Consider the following 16,401-nt stretch of genomic DNA (forward strand, 5'->3'; position numbering starts at 1 on the left):
CCACCTGTCTTCTTGGACAGAATGAGGACATTCAGGTGCCAGGGTATACACAAGAGAAGATAGATTGCCAGCAAGCACTTGATCCCAAAGCAACTGGAACAGCATGGGCTGAGTCCTCAGCAGATTCAGATCTCTCAGGTTACTCCTCTTCACATCTTCACCAGGTGTACCAGAGAGGCAGGGGGTCATTCCCTGGATAGCTGGTTTGGGGCCATTTGCCCAGCTGTTGCTGTGAAGGTGGGAAAAGAACAATATAAGGAAGTCAAGTTGGACCATTTTGATGTGAATGAGAAAGAAATTTACAGAGAAAACATCTTAGAAGACGCAAAATCTGAATCTATCAATGACAGCACTTACTTGGCCCTACCACCTGAAACGCCAACTTTGATTGATTTCTATGCTCCAAAAGACATCTTTGGGCTCCAGATAGATAAAATGGGCATTTGAGTCAACCAGGAATGGCAATAAGTTTGGCTTGGTCTCCTTTAGGTGGAGAAATCATATTTGTGGAGGCAAGTTGAAAGGATGGTGAAGGTCATTTAACTCTAACTGCTCAGCTAGGGGATATCATGAGAAGAGTCTGCCCATCTTGCTATTAGCAGGCTCTGCAGCAATGCCGAGAAATACCATCTGCCCTGTGTTTCTGGAAGTTTTGATCTTAACAACACAGACATCCATGTGCACTTTCCAGCTGGAGCTGTCACAAAAGATGGACCCCATGCTGGAGTTATCCCAGTGACTTGTCTTGCCTCACCTTTTAGTGGGCTGCTTTTACATTCAAATGTAGTTATGACTGGAGAAATTTCAGAGGGGTCTTGGTCTTCCAGTGAATTAAAGAAAAAGTGCTGGCAGCACACAGAGCAGGATGGAAGTGAATCATCATTTCTCAGAGGAATGAAAAAGACCTTGAAGAAATCCCAGGTGACGTACGATAGCATTGAAGTTTTGTCACAGCAAACTGCCTGGATGAAGCTTTTGATGCTGTCTTTACCGTCAAGACCTACCTGCTCTCTTAAATAGCATTTTGTAGGCCCAAATCTCAACTTTACGGAATTTTCAGTTATGACGTGCCAACAGCACTGACAAAATTGATTTTATTCACAGCAGTAGGGGTAAGTAAACTGTCTCTAATTTTGAACACAATCACAAGAATGATTATGAATCTCACTCAAGTGGCGGTTAGTGTTTATTAGAGAAACATTACTTTAATAAATTGGTAAAAATTGAAAAAAATCTGAGTCATCTGGCTACCTTCTTGAGTCTCATATTTTATGAAATTCAAGCCATAGTTAAATTACTGTGTAATCAATTTATTTTCTTTTGTTAATTTGTCTCACGCAAACTTAATCTGCAGAGCAGCCACAGAACCTAAAAACCTAGGAGGAAGTCATTTTGTCCCCTCCAGTGGGCAAAGTGCCTCTTGCTGCTGCCCAGCAGGCTTGGTACCTCCAGGGAAAGGAGGAAAGTCTCATGGGTGACAGGGAAGGAGAATCTTCTCTTTGTTTCCTTTGTTAGTGACACTTTCCAAAGACCCTCTTGGGAGTGTTGCTGTGCTAATTCGGAACAGTTCCTAAGACTCATTACATCTGGAGGAGGACAAGCCTACCTGGGCTGAGTTCTGTTGGCAGGTCAGGATCTGAGATTACTGAATCTGGGTCTCCTTCTAAAGTTGGGGGGTAAGACACCCTGTCACTGTGTTGTTCCTCCAGTCCTGAAGTCCCAAGTCAGTTTGCCTTCTTCTTACCACCTTTCAGAGTTCTCACTAAATTTCTTCTTTTATGGTTGTCCAGGTTTTATGGCTGAACTTAGCAGAGAGGACCATCTTGTCTCTGTGTTTGTTATGCATTTATAGGTTATTTTGTACTTTTGTGCATAGAGGTCCAGGTCATTTCTTGGTAACCTTTTTTAGTTTATCTTTCCTTATTTCTATTGTAAATAAGGTCTACTCATCTATTATATGCTGTGGCTACTGTTTGTTACATGAAAGCTACTGACTTTTGCACGTTAGTTTGACATCCTGCTACGTCATTGGATGTTTTAACTGTTGGCATTAGTTTTAACATTGATTCTCTGTGATTTGCCATGTTTAATATCACATCATTTTTAAATGGAGCACATATAGGAGAGTTCGCCAGCCAAGGGGAAGCAGGCCTGTCATAAGGAGTCACATAAAGTTCACACCTCCCTCTGTTTCCTTTGCTTGTCCTCTGTGGTGTTTTCACATCCTTCAAGAGAAGGCTGAGCAGTTGCTGTGTACAATTCATTCTTTCATGGAAGAGGGGCACAGTCAATGACTTCCTGAGGCAGAAGGGCCACGTTTGTATGGAAAAGGGAGAGCCCTCCACTAAGTCCCTGGGGGATGGGAGGGAAGGGGTCTGGCAAGGGGTGGCCCAGAAGACTGTGCAGGTGGATATGGTTGCCGACTGAATACTCTGCTTATAGCAAGCTTGAACCAGACTGGAACAGCTGGCTTGCAAAGATCCAACAACAGGAACATCCCCCCACCTATGTATCACCTTTCTCCCCCACTTCCCATTATGCCTTAGTTGATTTCATAGCCAGATTATAAGGAAGATGGAGTTGCAGTCTGCAGAATGGACTTTGAAGCAGTGTCTCCTGCTTGTTATCATACTATCTTTGTCCTGTGATGTGAGAGAGGCCAGGACAACCAGATTTTAAGCTGCTACGTGAGGTCAGAGAGCCTGTGTGGGGGGTTAGGGTCTGCCTTCTCCACTGTCTCTGTTTGGGTGTGTTTCTGAGACTAGTTTTTAAGTTGATTATGGGAGAGAAGCTTATACAAGATGCTTACCACCCTGCTTTCACCCTCCCCTCAAAACTTGAGGGAACCTTTTGTTCTTCAGAGAAGCTTTGAGGAAGAGTGAAACAAGACCATAGACAAGATTTGGATTTGGAGCTGTGCTGGAGTATACACTGAATAGTTTCCAGGTTTGTGGTGACTTCTCCTTCCTTAGCATAGGAAAGAACTTGTCTAGTGTTCTGGCATATTTGGGGCCGTTATCACCAGCTTCCCCTGGTGAGCGATCAGAGAGACCTTCTCCTTATGACCCAGACATTCCCAGCTCTGAACTGTTTCTACAGTAGGCCCCAAAGCAGCAAATTGTCGACATTGCAGAATTTCTGCATTCCACAGTTTCCATGTCTGCACGTCTACCTTGTACTGGGGGCTGTGATCTTTTCCAACCTCTCAAAGGATACTTTCCTTGGTGTAAGTCCATTCAGCTGCTATAACAAGAATTTGCAGACTGGGTGGCTTAGAAAACAAAAATTTACTTCTCACGGTTCTGGGTGCTAAAACTACAAGATCAGGTCATGCAGATCAGACGTCTGGTGAGGGTTCATCGATGACCATAGTCTTGTTGTGTCCTCACATGGTGGAAGCAGTAAGGGAGCTTTCTGGCATCTCATTTACAACAACATTAATCCCTTTCAAGAGTTGCCTCCTTATGACATAATCATCTACAAAAGTGCCTGGTGTCTCCCAATAGCATTATACTGACAGCTAAGATTTCAACATATTCATTTGAGGGGATACAGATATCCAGTCCATAGCACTTAGTTCAAGAAAAGGGCTCAGATTTGGGCAGAATCTCGACACGTGAATGGAGTACATTAGCAGGTATTCATACATGCATGCATGATCTCCCCTCTTTTTGCCACAAAAATAATTTCATCTGTGGCATTTTCCTTTAATAGGCTTCATTTTTTCCCAGGATGGAAGAACTGTCATTCTAAACCTAAAGAAGGACCTTCCACCCAGAGTGAACCTCATACGGCAGTATGCCAGAGTGTGACCAGTGAGAAGAGGGGCATGAATGAGCCCAAACTGCCAAGTTGAATTAAAATCCCTACAGAGAAGACTGGTTCAGAAGTCGGGGCTTAGTAACACAACTGGACTCCATTTCCCGTCTCACCCCCTCCCCACCACCATCTCTTTTTCAGGTCATGGTGTCCGTCCCAGGTAGGCCGAGTGATGTTTATGATGGGCTTCATGGTGCCGGCAGAGAGCTGAAGATGAGGAGGTTTTCCCTCAATATTTAAGTGCATATTAACATAATTATTGCAATCAGCAGCAATAACAACTAAGACAACATATTCAAAGTCAAAACACAAAAGACATATCAGAAGAAAATATAGACAACATACGTGATGGAAAAAGGGTTGGTATAAAGAACAAGCCTTTTAAAACTCCAAAAAATTCAATAGGGAAAGATGAATAACTAAATAAATAGGAAAAGAGAAATGGATACCAACATGCAATTCACAGAAGAGGAAGATCAAAATGTTAGCAGACATTTTAAAAGCATGTCAAGCTCACTAGAGGTCAAGGTGATGCAAATGTGAACAAACAAGGAGGGATTCAAGTATGCCCACACATTACTTTGGCAACAATTAAAATTCTAACACTGCTGGAGTTTGTGTAAATTGGAGAGAACTATTTTGGGGAAAAATGTGCCTCAAGACTTGATACCCTGTGTACTAGATTCGACTTTTTAGTTTAATACAAGGAATAGTGCAAAACGTGCAATGGAATATTCTATAAAATTGATAATCACAAACAGAGCAGCATTAATGAACCTAAACGAAGAACACAGACCTGAAGTTGAGTATTAAAATCAAAATATAAAAGAATATTTTATTGCCATGACATTTATAAGACATCTCCAAATATGAAACTAATTAGCATACAGTTTTAGCAGGATATCTTGTAATCTGTATTGATATTCTAGGTGATGATAAGCAAAAAGAACCATATTGGAGGCTAACAATGGGGTTACTTCGGAGTATTATTTTAACTTTGGGTTTATGCTTTTATTCTTCTGGATATATTATCAAAAGTGAAATTGCTGAATTATAATGTAGTTCTATTTTTAATTTTTGAGACTCCTCCATACTGTTTTTCACAGCGACTGTACCAATTTACAATCTCACCAACAGGGCACAGGCATTCCTTTTTCTCCACATCCAGGTCAGTATCTCTTAACTGTTGTCTTTTTGACCACGGTCATTCTGACAGGCATGAGATAATATCTCCTTGTGATTTTCCTTTGCATTTTCCTAATATCAAGTGAGGTTCAGCATATTTTTATGTACGTTGGCCTTTCGTATATCTTCTTGGGACAAATGTTTATTCAGATCCCTTGCCCACTTTTTAATTTCATTGTTTGTTGCCACTGAGTTGTATGAGTTTTTATGTTTTGGATATTAATGCTTTATCAGATACATGGTTTGCAAATATTTTTTCCAATTCCAAGTGTTGTCTTTTCACTTGGTTGATGGTTTCTTTTGCCATGCAAAAGCTTTTTTGTTTGATGCAGTCCCACTTGTTTATTTTTTATTTTGTTCCTGTGCTTTATGCGTCAAAAAAATCCATATACAAAAGTTTATTGCAAGATCCGTGTCAAGGAGATTTATTCCTAAGTTTTCTTCTAGGAATTTCATTGTTTCAGGTCCTACATTTAAGCCTAATCCATTTCAAGTTAATTTTTGCAAGTGGTGTAAGACATGAGCTCAGTTCCATTCTTTTAAATGTGAATATGCAATCATCCCAGCACCATTGATTGAGGAGACTGTCTTTTCACCATGGAGCATTCTCAGCTAACTTGTCAGATATTAGTTGACCACACAAGCTTGGGTGTATTCTGGGCTCTCAAAGCTCTTCTACTCGTCTGTTTTTATGCCAGTATTGTAATATTTTGGTGACGATAGCTTTATACTATATCTTGAAATCTGGAACTGAGATTCTTCCAGCTTTGTTCTTCTTTCTCAGAATTTCTTTGGCTATTTGGGGTCTTTGGTCATTCCATGTAAACTTTAGGAGTATTATTTCTATTTCTGTAAAAATCGCCATTAGAAACTTGATAGTGATTCCACTGAATCTATAGATAGCTTTTGATAATGTTGACATTTTAACAATATTAATTCTTCCAATTCATGAACACAGAATACTTTTCCACTTGCATTCTTTGATTTCCTTCATCAATGTTTTGTAGTTTTCAGCAGAGATCTTTCACCTCCTTAGTTAAATTTGTTCTTGAGTATTTTATTGTTTTTGATGCTATTGTGAATTGGATCAATGTCTTTGTTTCTTTTTCAGAAATTTTACTGTTTGTGTAAGAAATGCTACTGATTTTTGTATATTAACTTTGTATCCTATAACTTTACTCAATGTATTGATTAGATTTAACAGATTTTTGGTTGGATCTTTAAAATATTCTCTATATAAGATCATGTCATATGCTACTAGGAACAATTTTATTTCGTTCTTTCCAATTCTGATAATTTTTGTGTCTTCTTCTTGCCTGATTGCTCTAGCTAGGATTTCCAGTACTCTGTTGAATAGGAGTGGTGAGAGTGAGCACTCTGGTCCTGTTTCTAATCTTAGAGAAAAATCTTTCACCCTTTTGCTATTGAGTATGATGTTAGCTGTGGACTTGTCATATATGGCCTTTAATATGTTCAGATATGTTCCATGTTTAAATTGTTGAGTTTTTATTATGAATGGATGCTAAATTTTGTCAAATGCTTTTTCTGTGTCTATTGAGATGATTACAGGATTCTTTTCTTTCATTCTATTAATGTGATGCACCACATTGATTGATTTGCATATGTTGAAACGCTCTTGCATCCCAGGGGTAAACCCAACTTTAACACGGTGAATGATCTTTTTAATGCGCTGCTGGATTCAGTTTACTAGTATTTTATTGATAATTCGTGCATCGATATTCATCAGGGATATTGGCTTGTAATTTTCTTTTCTAGTAATATCTATTTCTGGTTTTGGTATCAGGTTAATGTTGACCTTGTAAAATGAGTTTGAGAGTGTTTACTTCTCTTCAGTTTTGGGGAAGAATTTGAGAAGGACTTTTTTAAAGTTTGGTACCATTCACCAGTGAAACTATCTGATCCTGGGCTTTTCTTTGCTGGGAGATTTTTAATTACTGGTTCAATGTCCTCACTAGTAATTGGTTTATTCATATTTTTTAATTCTTCCTGATTTGTTCTTGGTAAGTTGTTTCTAAGAATTTTTTTTTTAATTTCTTCTAGGTTGTCCAGTTTGTTGACATATAGATATTCATAGTAACCTGTTTTGATCCTTTGAATGTCTGTGGTATCAGTTGTAACGTCTTCTCTTTTAATTCTGATTTTCGTTATCTGAGCCTTTTTTTTCTTGGTGAATCTAGGCTAACTCCTTTCTAATGTATAATTTTCTTGATTTGGGTTCTTTCTCTTTTCTCCTTGGTTAATCTAGCTAAGAGCTTGTTTATCTTTTTAAAGAATCAACTCAGTTTGGTTAATCTTTTGTATTGTTTTTCTGTCCTCTTTAATTTATTTCTGCTCTAATCTTTATGATTTTCTTTTTTTTTCTGCTAACTTTGGGCTCAATTTGTTCTTTTTCTTGTTCCTAAAGATGTAGAATTAGGTCATTTATTTGGGATCTTTCTTGCTTCTTAATGTAGGGGCTCATTGCTTTGAAGTTCCCTCTTAGAACTCTTTTTGCTGCTTCCCATAAATTCTGGTATGTTGTGTTTCCATTTTCATTTGTCTCAAGAAACTTTCTTATTTCCTCTTTGATTTCTTTTTTGATCCATTGGTTCTTCAGGATAATGTTATCTAACTTCCATGGGATTTTGGATTTTCCAGTTTTCCTCTTGTTTTGATTGCTGGTTTCTTGCCATTGTGGTCAGAGAAGATAGTTGGATGATTGCAATCTTCCTAAATTTACTATGACTTATTTTGTGGCCTAACATATGATATGTTGAAAAATATTTCACGTGAGCTTGAGAAAATGTGTATTCTGCTGTTGCTGGACAGAATGTTCATTATATGTTTGTTAGGTCCATTTGATCTATACTGTTGCTCAAATTTACTGTTTTCTTATTGATTCTGTCTGAATGATCCATCTGTTGTTGAGAATGTGGTATTAGAGTCCCCAATAATTATTGTATTGCTGTTTCTTTCTCTTTTTAGGTCTGTTAGTTTTTGTTTTATATATTTAGCTACTCAGATCTTGGGTGCATAAATATTTACAATTGTTCTATCTTCTTGACGTGTTGATCCCTTTATCATTATGTAATAATCTTATCTCTTTTGATCATGTTTAGTTTAAAGTCTATTTTGTCTGTGATAAGTATAGCTACCACTTCTTTTTTTGTTTAACTTTTGCTGAAATGTCTTTTCTCATCCCTTCACTCTCAGCCTATGTGTGTCCTTAAAATTATGATGAGTGTTTTGTAGGCAGCATATCACTGGGTCTTGTTTTTATCCATTCACCCTTTCTTTATCTTTTGATTGAAGAGTTTAATTTATATTAAATTTTAAGTAATTATATATAGGTAGGACTTACTATTGCTATTTTATTAATTGTTTTCTGGCTGTTTTATATATCCATTGTTCCTTGTTTCTCTTCCTTTTCCTGCTGTCCTTTTTTTGTGTTTTCAGGTTTTTGGTAACTGTATGCTTTGACTTTTTATCATGTTCTTTTGAAGAATTACTATGAGATTTTTCTTTGTGATTACCATGAGGCTTACATAAAATACCTTAAACTTATAACATCCTGTTTTGAACTGTTAACAATTTAACATCAATATATTTTACATTCTTTATATTTTGGTTTCTTCTCCTCCTCAAATTTTAGATTTTTGCTGCTACAATTGAAATTTTTTTAGTATTGTGTAACTAATGACAGATTATTGAATTTTTGGTTATTTTTGCCATGTTGACTTTTTTACCTTGTAAACTAGAGTTGTGAGTTATACACCACTATTACCATATTGCAGATTTAACTATGGCTATCCATTTACCATTACCAGGGAGATTTGTGCTACTTTTTTGAGTTTTAATGATTTTTTTCTTTTGAGGAAGATTACCCCTGAGCTAACTACTGCCGATCTTCCTCTTTTTGCTGAGGAAGACTGGCCCTGAGCTAACATCCATACCCATCTTCCTCTACTTTATATGTGGGACACCTGCCACAGCACGGCTTGACAAGCAATGTATAGGTCCACAACTGGGATCCTATCTGGCAAACCGCAAGCCGCTGAAGCAGAACATGTGAACTTAACTGTGGCACCACTGGGCTGGCCCCTAGTAGTTGCATTTTTAATTTTTTAAGGAAATTTCATAGTGTTTCCCATAACGGCTGATCAATTACATTCCCAGCAACAGTGTTCAAGTGGTCACCTTTCTCTAAATCTTCACCCATATGATGTATTTGGACTTTTTGATAGTAGCCATCTTAACAGATTTGAGGTGATGTCTAATTGTGGTTTGGACTTTCATTTTCCCTATGATTGGTGAAATTGAGCATCTTTTCACATGTCTGTTGGCCTTTTGTGTATCTTCCTTGGAAAAATGTCTATTTATGTCTTTTGAGTGTTTTTTAATCAGGTTATTTATTTATTTACTTAACTTTTGAGTTGTATGAGCTTCTTATATATTTTGGATAGTAATCTCTTACGGTATGTATGATTCACAAATATTTTCTCCCATTCAATAGAGTACCTTTTTATTTGTTGATTGTTTCTTTTGCCATGCAGAAACTTTTCACTTTGATGTAGTTCCATTTGTTTATATTTTTCTGTTTTTGCCTATACTTTTTGTGTCAAAACCACAAGGTCATGGCCAAGAACAATGTCAAGGAGTTTTTCTCTGTTTTCATCTAAAAGTTGTTAGCTTCAAGTCTTACTTGTAAGTCTTTAATCCATTTTGAGTTGATTTTTGTACATGGTATAATATGGAGTCTAATTTCATTCTTTTACATGCAGATATTGTGTTTTCTCAACATCATTTATTGAAGTGACAATCCCTTCGCCACTGTGTATTCTTAGTGCCTTTTTTTTTCAAAGATTGGCACCTGAGCTAACATCTGTGGCCAATCTTCTTTTTTCTTCTCCCCAAAGCCCCCAGTACATAGTTGTGTACTCTAGTTGTAGGTCCCCTGGTTGTGCTGTGTGGGCCGCCACCTCAGCATGGCCTGAGGAGTGGTGCTAGGTCTACAACCAGGATCCGAACTGGCAGAACCCTGAGCTGGCAAAGCTTAATGACTCGGCCATGGAGCCAGCCCCTTCTTAGTGCCTTTGTAAAAATGTTAGTCAGGTTTATTTCTGTTCTCTTTTTTCGTTTTTAGTGGCCTATGTCTTTTTTATACCATTACCATATGGTTTTGATTACTATATCTTTGTAACACAGCTTGAAATCAGCTTTGTTCTTGATCAAGATTGCTGTAGCTATTTGGGGTCTTATGGGTTCCATGCAAGTTTTAAGATTTTTTTCTATTTCTTGGAAAAATGCCATTGGATGTTGATAAGCATTGCTTGGAATCTGTAGATCATTTAGGGTATAACGAACATTATAACAGCATCGATTCTTTCCATGCTTGAGCACAAGATACCTTTCAGCTTATTTGAGTCTTCTTCAGTTTCTTTTACCAATATTTCATAGTTTTCAGTGTACAGATTTTCACCTCCTTTAGTAAATTTATTCCTAAATATTTTATTCTTTTTGATGCTATTGTAAATGAGATCTTAATTTCTTTTTCAGGTAGTGTATTGTTAGTGTATAGAAATGTAACTTATTTTTGCATATTAATTTTATATCCTGCAAGTTTATTGAATTCATTTATTGGTTTTAACAGTTTTTTGTGGAGTCTTTAGGGTTTACTATATGTAAGATCATGTCAACTACAAACAGAGAAAATTTTACTTCATCCTTTCTTATTCAGATGCCTTTTATTTATTTTTCTTTCCTAATTTCTTTGGCTAGGATTTTAGTACTATGTTAATTAGAAGTGGCAAGAGTGGCACCCTTGTCTTGTTCTTAATCTCAGAGAGAAAGTGTTCAGCTTTTTCTGTTGAGTATGATGTTAGCTGTGGGAATGATTGTATGATTTTAATTCTTCATTTTGTTAATGTCTCATTTATTGATTTACACATATTGAAACATCCTTTCATCGCAGGGATATGTCCTGCTTGATTATGGTATATGATCCTCTTAATATGCTGTTGAATTCAGTTTGCTAATTTTTGAGACTTTTTGCATCTATGTTTATCAGCAATATTAGCCTGTAATTTTCTTTTCTTCTAGTGTCCTAATTGGGCTTTGCTATCAGGATAAGTCTGGTCTTATAAAATGAGTTCGGAAGTGCTCCTTTCTCTTCCGTTTTTTGAAACAGTTTAAGAAGGATTGGTGTTAATTCTTCTTTAATTGTTTAGTCAGATTCACAAGTGAAGCCATCTGATCCTGGACTTTCATTTGTTGGAGGATTTTTGATTACTAATTCAATCTTATTCCTTGATATTAGTCTGTTTGGATTTTCTACTTCTTTTTATTTCTACTTTTTTGTTCAATTCATTTAAACGAGACAAAAACAAACAGCAATTTAACTATTTCTCCCATCTCCTTCCTCCCACCCCTGGCAACCACCAGTCTGGTCTCTGTATCCATGAGCTTGTATCTATCTATCGATCGATCTTTCTATAGTATATAGCATACATATCTAGCATACATATTATAGAGTATATACATGGTGTATAGTTCATAGTGTGTATAAATAGTGTGTGTTTGTATAGATATATTCCACATATAAGAGAGATCCTACAGTATTTGTCTTTCTCTGTCTGACTTATTGTATTTAGCATAATGTTCTCAGGGTCCAACAACATGGTCACAAATGGCAAGATTTCACTCTTTTTTATGGCTGAATAATATTACATTGTATATGTAGATATCATTTCTGTTTCCTCATGACAGTCTTGGTAGATTTTACATTTCTAGAAATTCATCCATTTCTTCCAGATCATCTAAATTGTTAGCATATAGTTGTTCATAATAATATGTAATGTGCTTTTTTATTTCTGTGGTATCATTTGTAATGTGTAATCTTTCATTTTTGATTGTATTTTTTGACCCCTCTTTTTTTTTCTTGATTAGTCCAGCCAAATTTTCGCCAATTTTGTTTACCTTTAAAAAAAAGCATTTCTCAGTTTAATTGATCTCTTTTATTGTTTTTAGTCTCAGTTTTATTTATTTCTACTACAAACTTAGGACTTAATTTATTCTTTTACTAGTTCTTTGGAAACTTCAAGGTTAGGTTGTTTATTTAAGGTTTTTTTTTATGCAGACATTAGCTCCTATAAAATTTCTCTTATTAACTATTTTCATTCCACCTCAAAAGTTTAGTATGTGGAAGTGTAGTTTGAGATTTTTAAATTTATTATATAAATTTATTATATTAAACAGAATAATTTCAACTACAGCTTGCATGGTAATAACTTTATATTTGTCAACTTTCTCTTTCACCAGTCCCCTCTTTTCTAGTGTTAAAAAATATACAAGATGTTTCCATTTCCAACATAAAAACAAATTAATTAAAAATGGTCTAAGTTTTTGGAATTGTTACATTCAATGACTTGAATGAATCTCCAGACAAGTATGCTCAGTGAAAAAAAGCCAATCCTGAAAAATTATATAGTGTATAAAACTCCTCTCATATAATATTTATGTAATATACATAAATTCATGTAATTCATGATGGAATTATAGAGTTGAGAATAAATTAATGATTTCCACGAATTAGGGGAGGGTGTGTTGGTGTGGCAGTAAATGGCAAACTGATGGACTCTCATGGTAATGAACCTGATCTGTATCTTGACCGCAGTGGAGGACACTCTAACCTACATTCATAATAAACTTACATAGAACTAAACGCACACACCCACACACATACTTTCGAGAAAAGTAAAACTAGGAAAATCTGAGAAATATTGAGAAATTTTATCAATGTCTCTGTGCTGGTTATAATTATTGTACTTTAGTTTTATAAGATGTCATCCTTGAGGAAAGATGGGTAAAAGTTACTTAGTATCTCTCTGCATTATATCTTACAATAGCATATGAATCTAAGATTACCTCTCAAAAGAAAAGAGTTTAAATTAAACAACAACAACAAATCAAGTATTTATACAAACAACATGGGTGAATCTCAAAAACATGTAGAATGACAGAACTCTTACTCAAAACTGGATGCCATAGAACTCCACTAGTATAAACGCCCAGAAAACAAACTAATCCAAGGTGGTAAAAAGTCAGAACAATGTGGAAACTTCTGGGGTTTGGGGCAAGGATTAACGGGAATGGGCGTAGGAGGAAGAAATTTTCTGCAGGATAAATTCAACACACTACGTGGGTGTATGCATTTGCCAGAATTCATTGAGTGGTACATTTAAATTTGTGTATCTGACTGTATTTAAGTAAAAATATAGCATATGTAGTTTCACATACCAATTTTTTTAATTGAAAATATAGAAATAAAATTTAAAAATAAGCAAACAACTCTAATTAGTTAATATTATATATCTATCCTCAGATGTTCAGGGGCTAAAGTGTACCAGTGTCTGAAATTCACTTTGAAACAAATAAAATAAATAAAATGGACTAAATGGAGAAAGGCATTCATAAATATATAGTTATGTGATAAATAAAAAACAGTTAAATGAAGATAGAAATATGAGCATTGACTGTATATAAGTCTTTCAACTTATTCATTTATAAAATAATTTTCATACTCCAATGTTGGGAGAAAAACAAAAATATCAAAGAATATATAAAAACAAAAGATGTAGCAGCGTGGGCGGGTCGCGCGGGCTGCGGAGAGGCGGGCCGGGCGCGGAGCAGGGGAGAGGCCCGCGGCGGCGGCGGCGGCGGCGGCGGTGGAGACTGGCCCTGGCGGCTCGGGCCCCGCATCGGAGCAGGCCTCGCGGCGCTCCCCCGGCCGGCGAGCTGGTCAGCGAGGCCCAGGCCGCCCGCGCGGCGCGGGGAGCGATTGTTACTTTAGCTGATGGGTGCTTATCGGACGGCCCACATGGAGAAGAGCTTCATCGCTGCAGAAAGTGCTGTTGGACAGCGCTGATCTGGACTCCTGTCTTAGCCTTGGTTGTGGATGTCATGTTCTTGAAATCATGAATCCTATTTATAGCCCTGGTTCCTCTGGGGTTCCCTATGCAAATGCCAAAGGAATTGGTTATCCAGCTGGTTTCCCCACGGGCTACACAGCAGCGGCTCCCGCCTACTCCCCCAACATGTACACTGGAACGAACCCCACCTTCCAAACAGGTTACACTCCTGGCACACCTTACAAAGTGTCCTGTTCCCCCACCAGTGGGGCAGTGCCACCATACTCCTCCTCCCCCAACCCCTACCAGACCGCCGTGTACCCCGTGCGAAGTGCCTACCCCCAGCAGAGCCCATACGCACAGCAAGGCACATACTGCACACAACCCCTGTACGCAGCACCTCCTCACGTCATCCACCACACCACGGTGGTGCAGCCCAATGGCATGCCGGCGACGGTGTACCCTGCACCTATCCCTCCACCTACAGGCAACGGGGTCACCATGGGCATGGTGGCTGGGACCACTATGGCGATGTCAGCAGGTACCCTGCTGACTGCCCACTCCCCAACTCCTGTCGCCCCTCACCCAGTCACGGTGCCCACATATCAGGCCCCCGGAACACCCACCTACAGCTACGTGCCCCCTCAGTGGTGATCACCCTGCGATGTTTGAGGATGGAGCTGTGCGGTCACATAATGGAGGTTCCACAGCTGGTGCTGCAGGCCTGGCGCCTCCAGCCCGGACTTTCTTCCTAATGCTCTGACACTTAGCTAGCACTCCTGCGGCCCGCCCGGCAGGTCCCAGCGCCATGAGTCTCCAGCTGACTCTGGGTTGTTCTTACAGCAAATCCTGTTTTGTGGGCTGCCTGGCAATTTTTTAGCTAACTATAATGATAAAAACGGAGTATTAATCTATTCAGAATCACATCTAGTTGAATGCATGTTTAAAAAACAAACACAAAAACAAAGCTTGCTCAATCTACCTGCAGTGACTGATGCAAACCCATCATATGCAAAATCCAAAGGAATGGGAAGTGTTTTATAGCTTGTATCCCTAATGCACTGTTGTAACGTATGCCAAGTCTTAAAGTTGTACGTGTTAAAGCGAATTTCTTCATAGAGCAAAAAAAAAAAACGAAAGATGTAAAGATTTTGAGTAACTCAGCTATACAAATACACAATTTATTAAGTGACTATTGATTACAACCCTTAAATAAGTTAAAATAAATTGAATATTTATAAGGAAAAAATAAGAAAGAATTCTGCACTTAGAAATTGAGAACAAGTCTTCTAAATTGCTATAGGTTTAGGAAGATGTAAAAAGAAATATATCAAGATGTATGAAAAAGAAGGAGATACTTTTCAAACTTGTAGGATATGACTGAAGACATATGGTAGAAGGGACATAAATTGCGGCCTGCATTTAATATTTAGTCACAGAAATACATTTACAGGAATGTTAGGCAATATATCTGGGGAATTAAGAGATATCTGAGAAAAACAAACTAAAAATAAAGTAAAACAAAAGTCTTCTGCCATATAAAAAATGATTAATTTACCATAAAGTAAAATTTAAAACAAACAGTAAACAGGTTCTGGAAGTTAAGGATGAAGATTTTATAAGAAACACAAAGGGAAAAAAAGTATAAGAAAAACTGGATGAAAATGCTACATACAAAAATTAATTGTTAAAGAATATATAACTAAAAAAAGTGCTAATTAACAGAACAGACATAACCAGTTACTGATTATTCTGCTGAATTGTCACACAGTGTAACCCTCTCAGACAACATCCAGGTAAACAAATTGCTTTAACATAATAAGCATCACCAAAATAAAGTAAATAAGTAAATGCACAGGAGGAGATATTTGAAGAAATAATGAAATTTTTTTCCCATTTGAAGCAAGATTATATTTCCCCCTCAAAATTGATATGCAATGCCAAACATAATATAGTAAAAAAAATCTACACATGGGCATATTTGTAAAGTTTAAGACCATGAAAGGTAAAGAGAAAATTCTAAACTTTCTCAAAAGAATGCCTTACAAAACAAAATAATTATGGTCTCATCTGGCTATTCCGTGGCAACACTGATATATTTTATGCTCAATTTTGCAATAAGGAAACTAAAAGCTTCAGTTATTTTCCCAAAAATACAGCAAATGGGAGAGCCTGTCAATGTTGTCCGAATTTATTCCTAAGTAGTTGGATCCCGAGTTTCCTATACTCATCACCATATACACTTGTGTGTGCTCCTCTATATACGTGACTTTTATTTGTCCTTCAACTAGTATCTACCCAGTTGAATGCAAGTACAATATGGCAAGCAATGTCCTCAGCACTTTGGATGCATCAGTGAAGAACAAAGACAAAAATGCTTATGGGTGCATTATATTTTAGGTTGAGTGCATGTGTGTGTGGGAAAGGCAGATACTAAACGTAAACATAATAAATAGGTAAATTCTATTGTATGCTAGAAGATCATCAGTGC

The 16,401-nt window shown here is 37.2% G+C and overlaps 2 protein-coding genes across 2 annotated transcripts in view; one reads left to right on the plus strand and one right to left on the minus strand.

Annotated features, from left to right (window-relative positions):
• LOC139039780 (uncharacterized) overlaps window positions 1-13,761 on the minus strand; it is a 37,852-nt gene extending 24,091 nt beyond the window's left edge. The window contains exon 1 of the mRNA XM_070503663.1: window positions 13,702-13,761. Within this exon, the coding sequence (XP_070359764.1) occupies window positions 13,702-13,761 (60 nt within the window). The remainder of the gene's footprint in view (window positions 1-13,701) is intronic.
• Window positions 13,762-13,976: 215 nt separating this feature from the next.
• On the plus strand, window positions 13,977-14,594 carry LOC123284024 (myelin-associated neurite-outgrowth inhibitor-like). The gene has a single exon (XM_044766542.2). It carries the CDS (start codon window positions 13,977-13,979, stop codon window positions 14,562-14,564), a length of 588 nt encoding a protein of 195 aa, XP_044622477.2. The 3' UTR covers window positions 14,565-14,594.
• The last annotated feature ends 1,807 nt before the right edge of the window (window positions 14,595-16,401 follow it).

Source organism: Equus asinus, unplaced genomic scaffold (assembly GCF_041296235.1).
Source record: "Equus asinus isolate D_3611 breed Donkey unplaced genomic scaffold, EquAss-T2T_v2 contig_589, whole genome shotgun sequence".
In the NCBI taxonomy this organism is placed as follows: domain Eukaryota; kingdom Metazoa; phylum Chordata; class Mammalia; order Perissodactyla; family Equidae; genus Equus; species Equus asinus.

Excerpts from the sequence above, each read along its gene's own strand:
- LOC123284024 (XM_044766542.2), top strand. The coding sequence starts at position 13,977 with ATGAATCCTATTTATAGCCCTGGTTCCTCTGGGGTTCCCTATGCAAAT.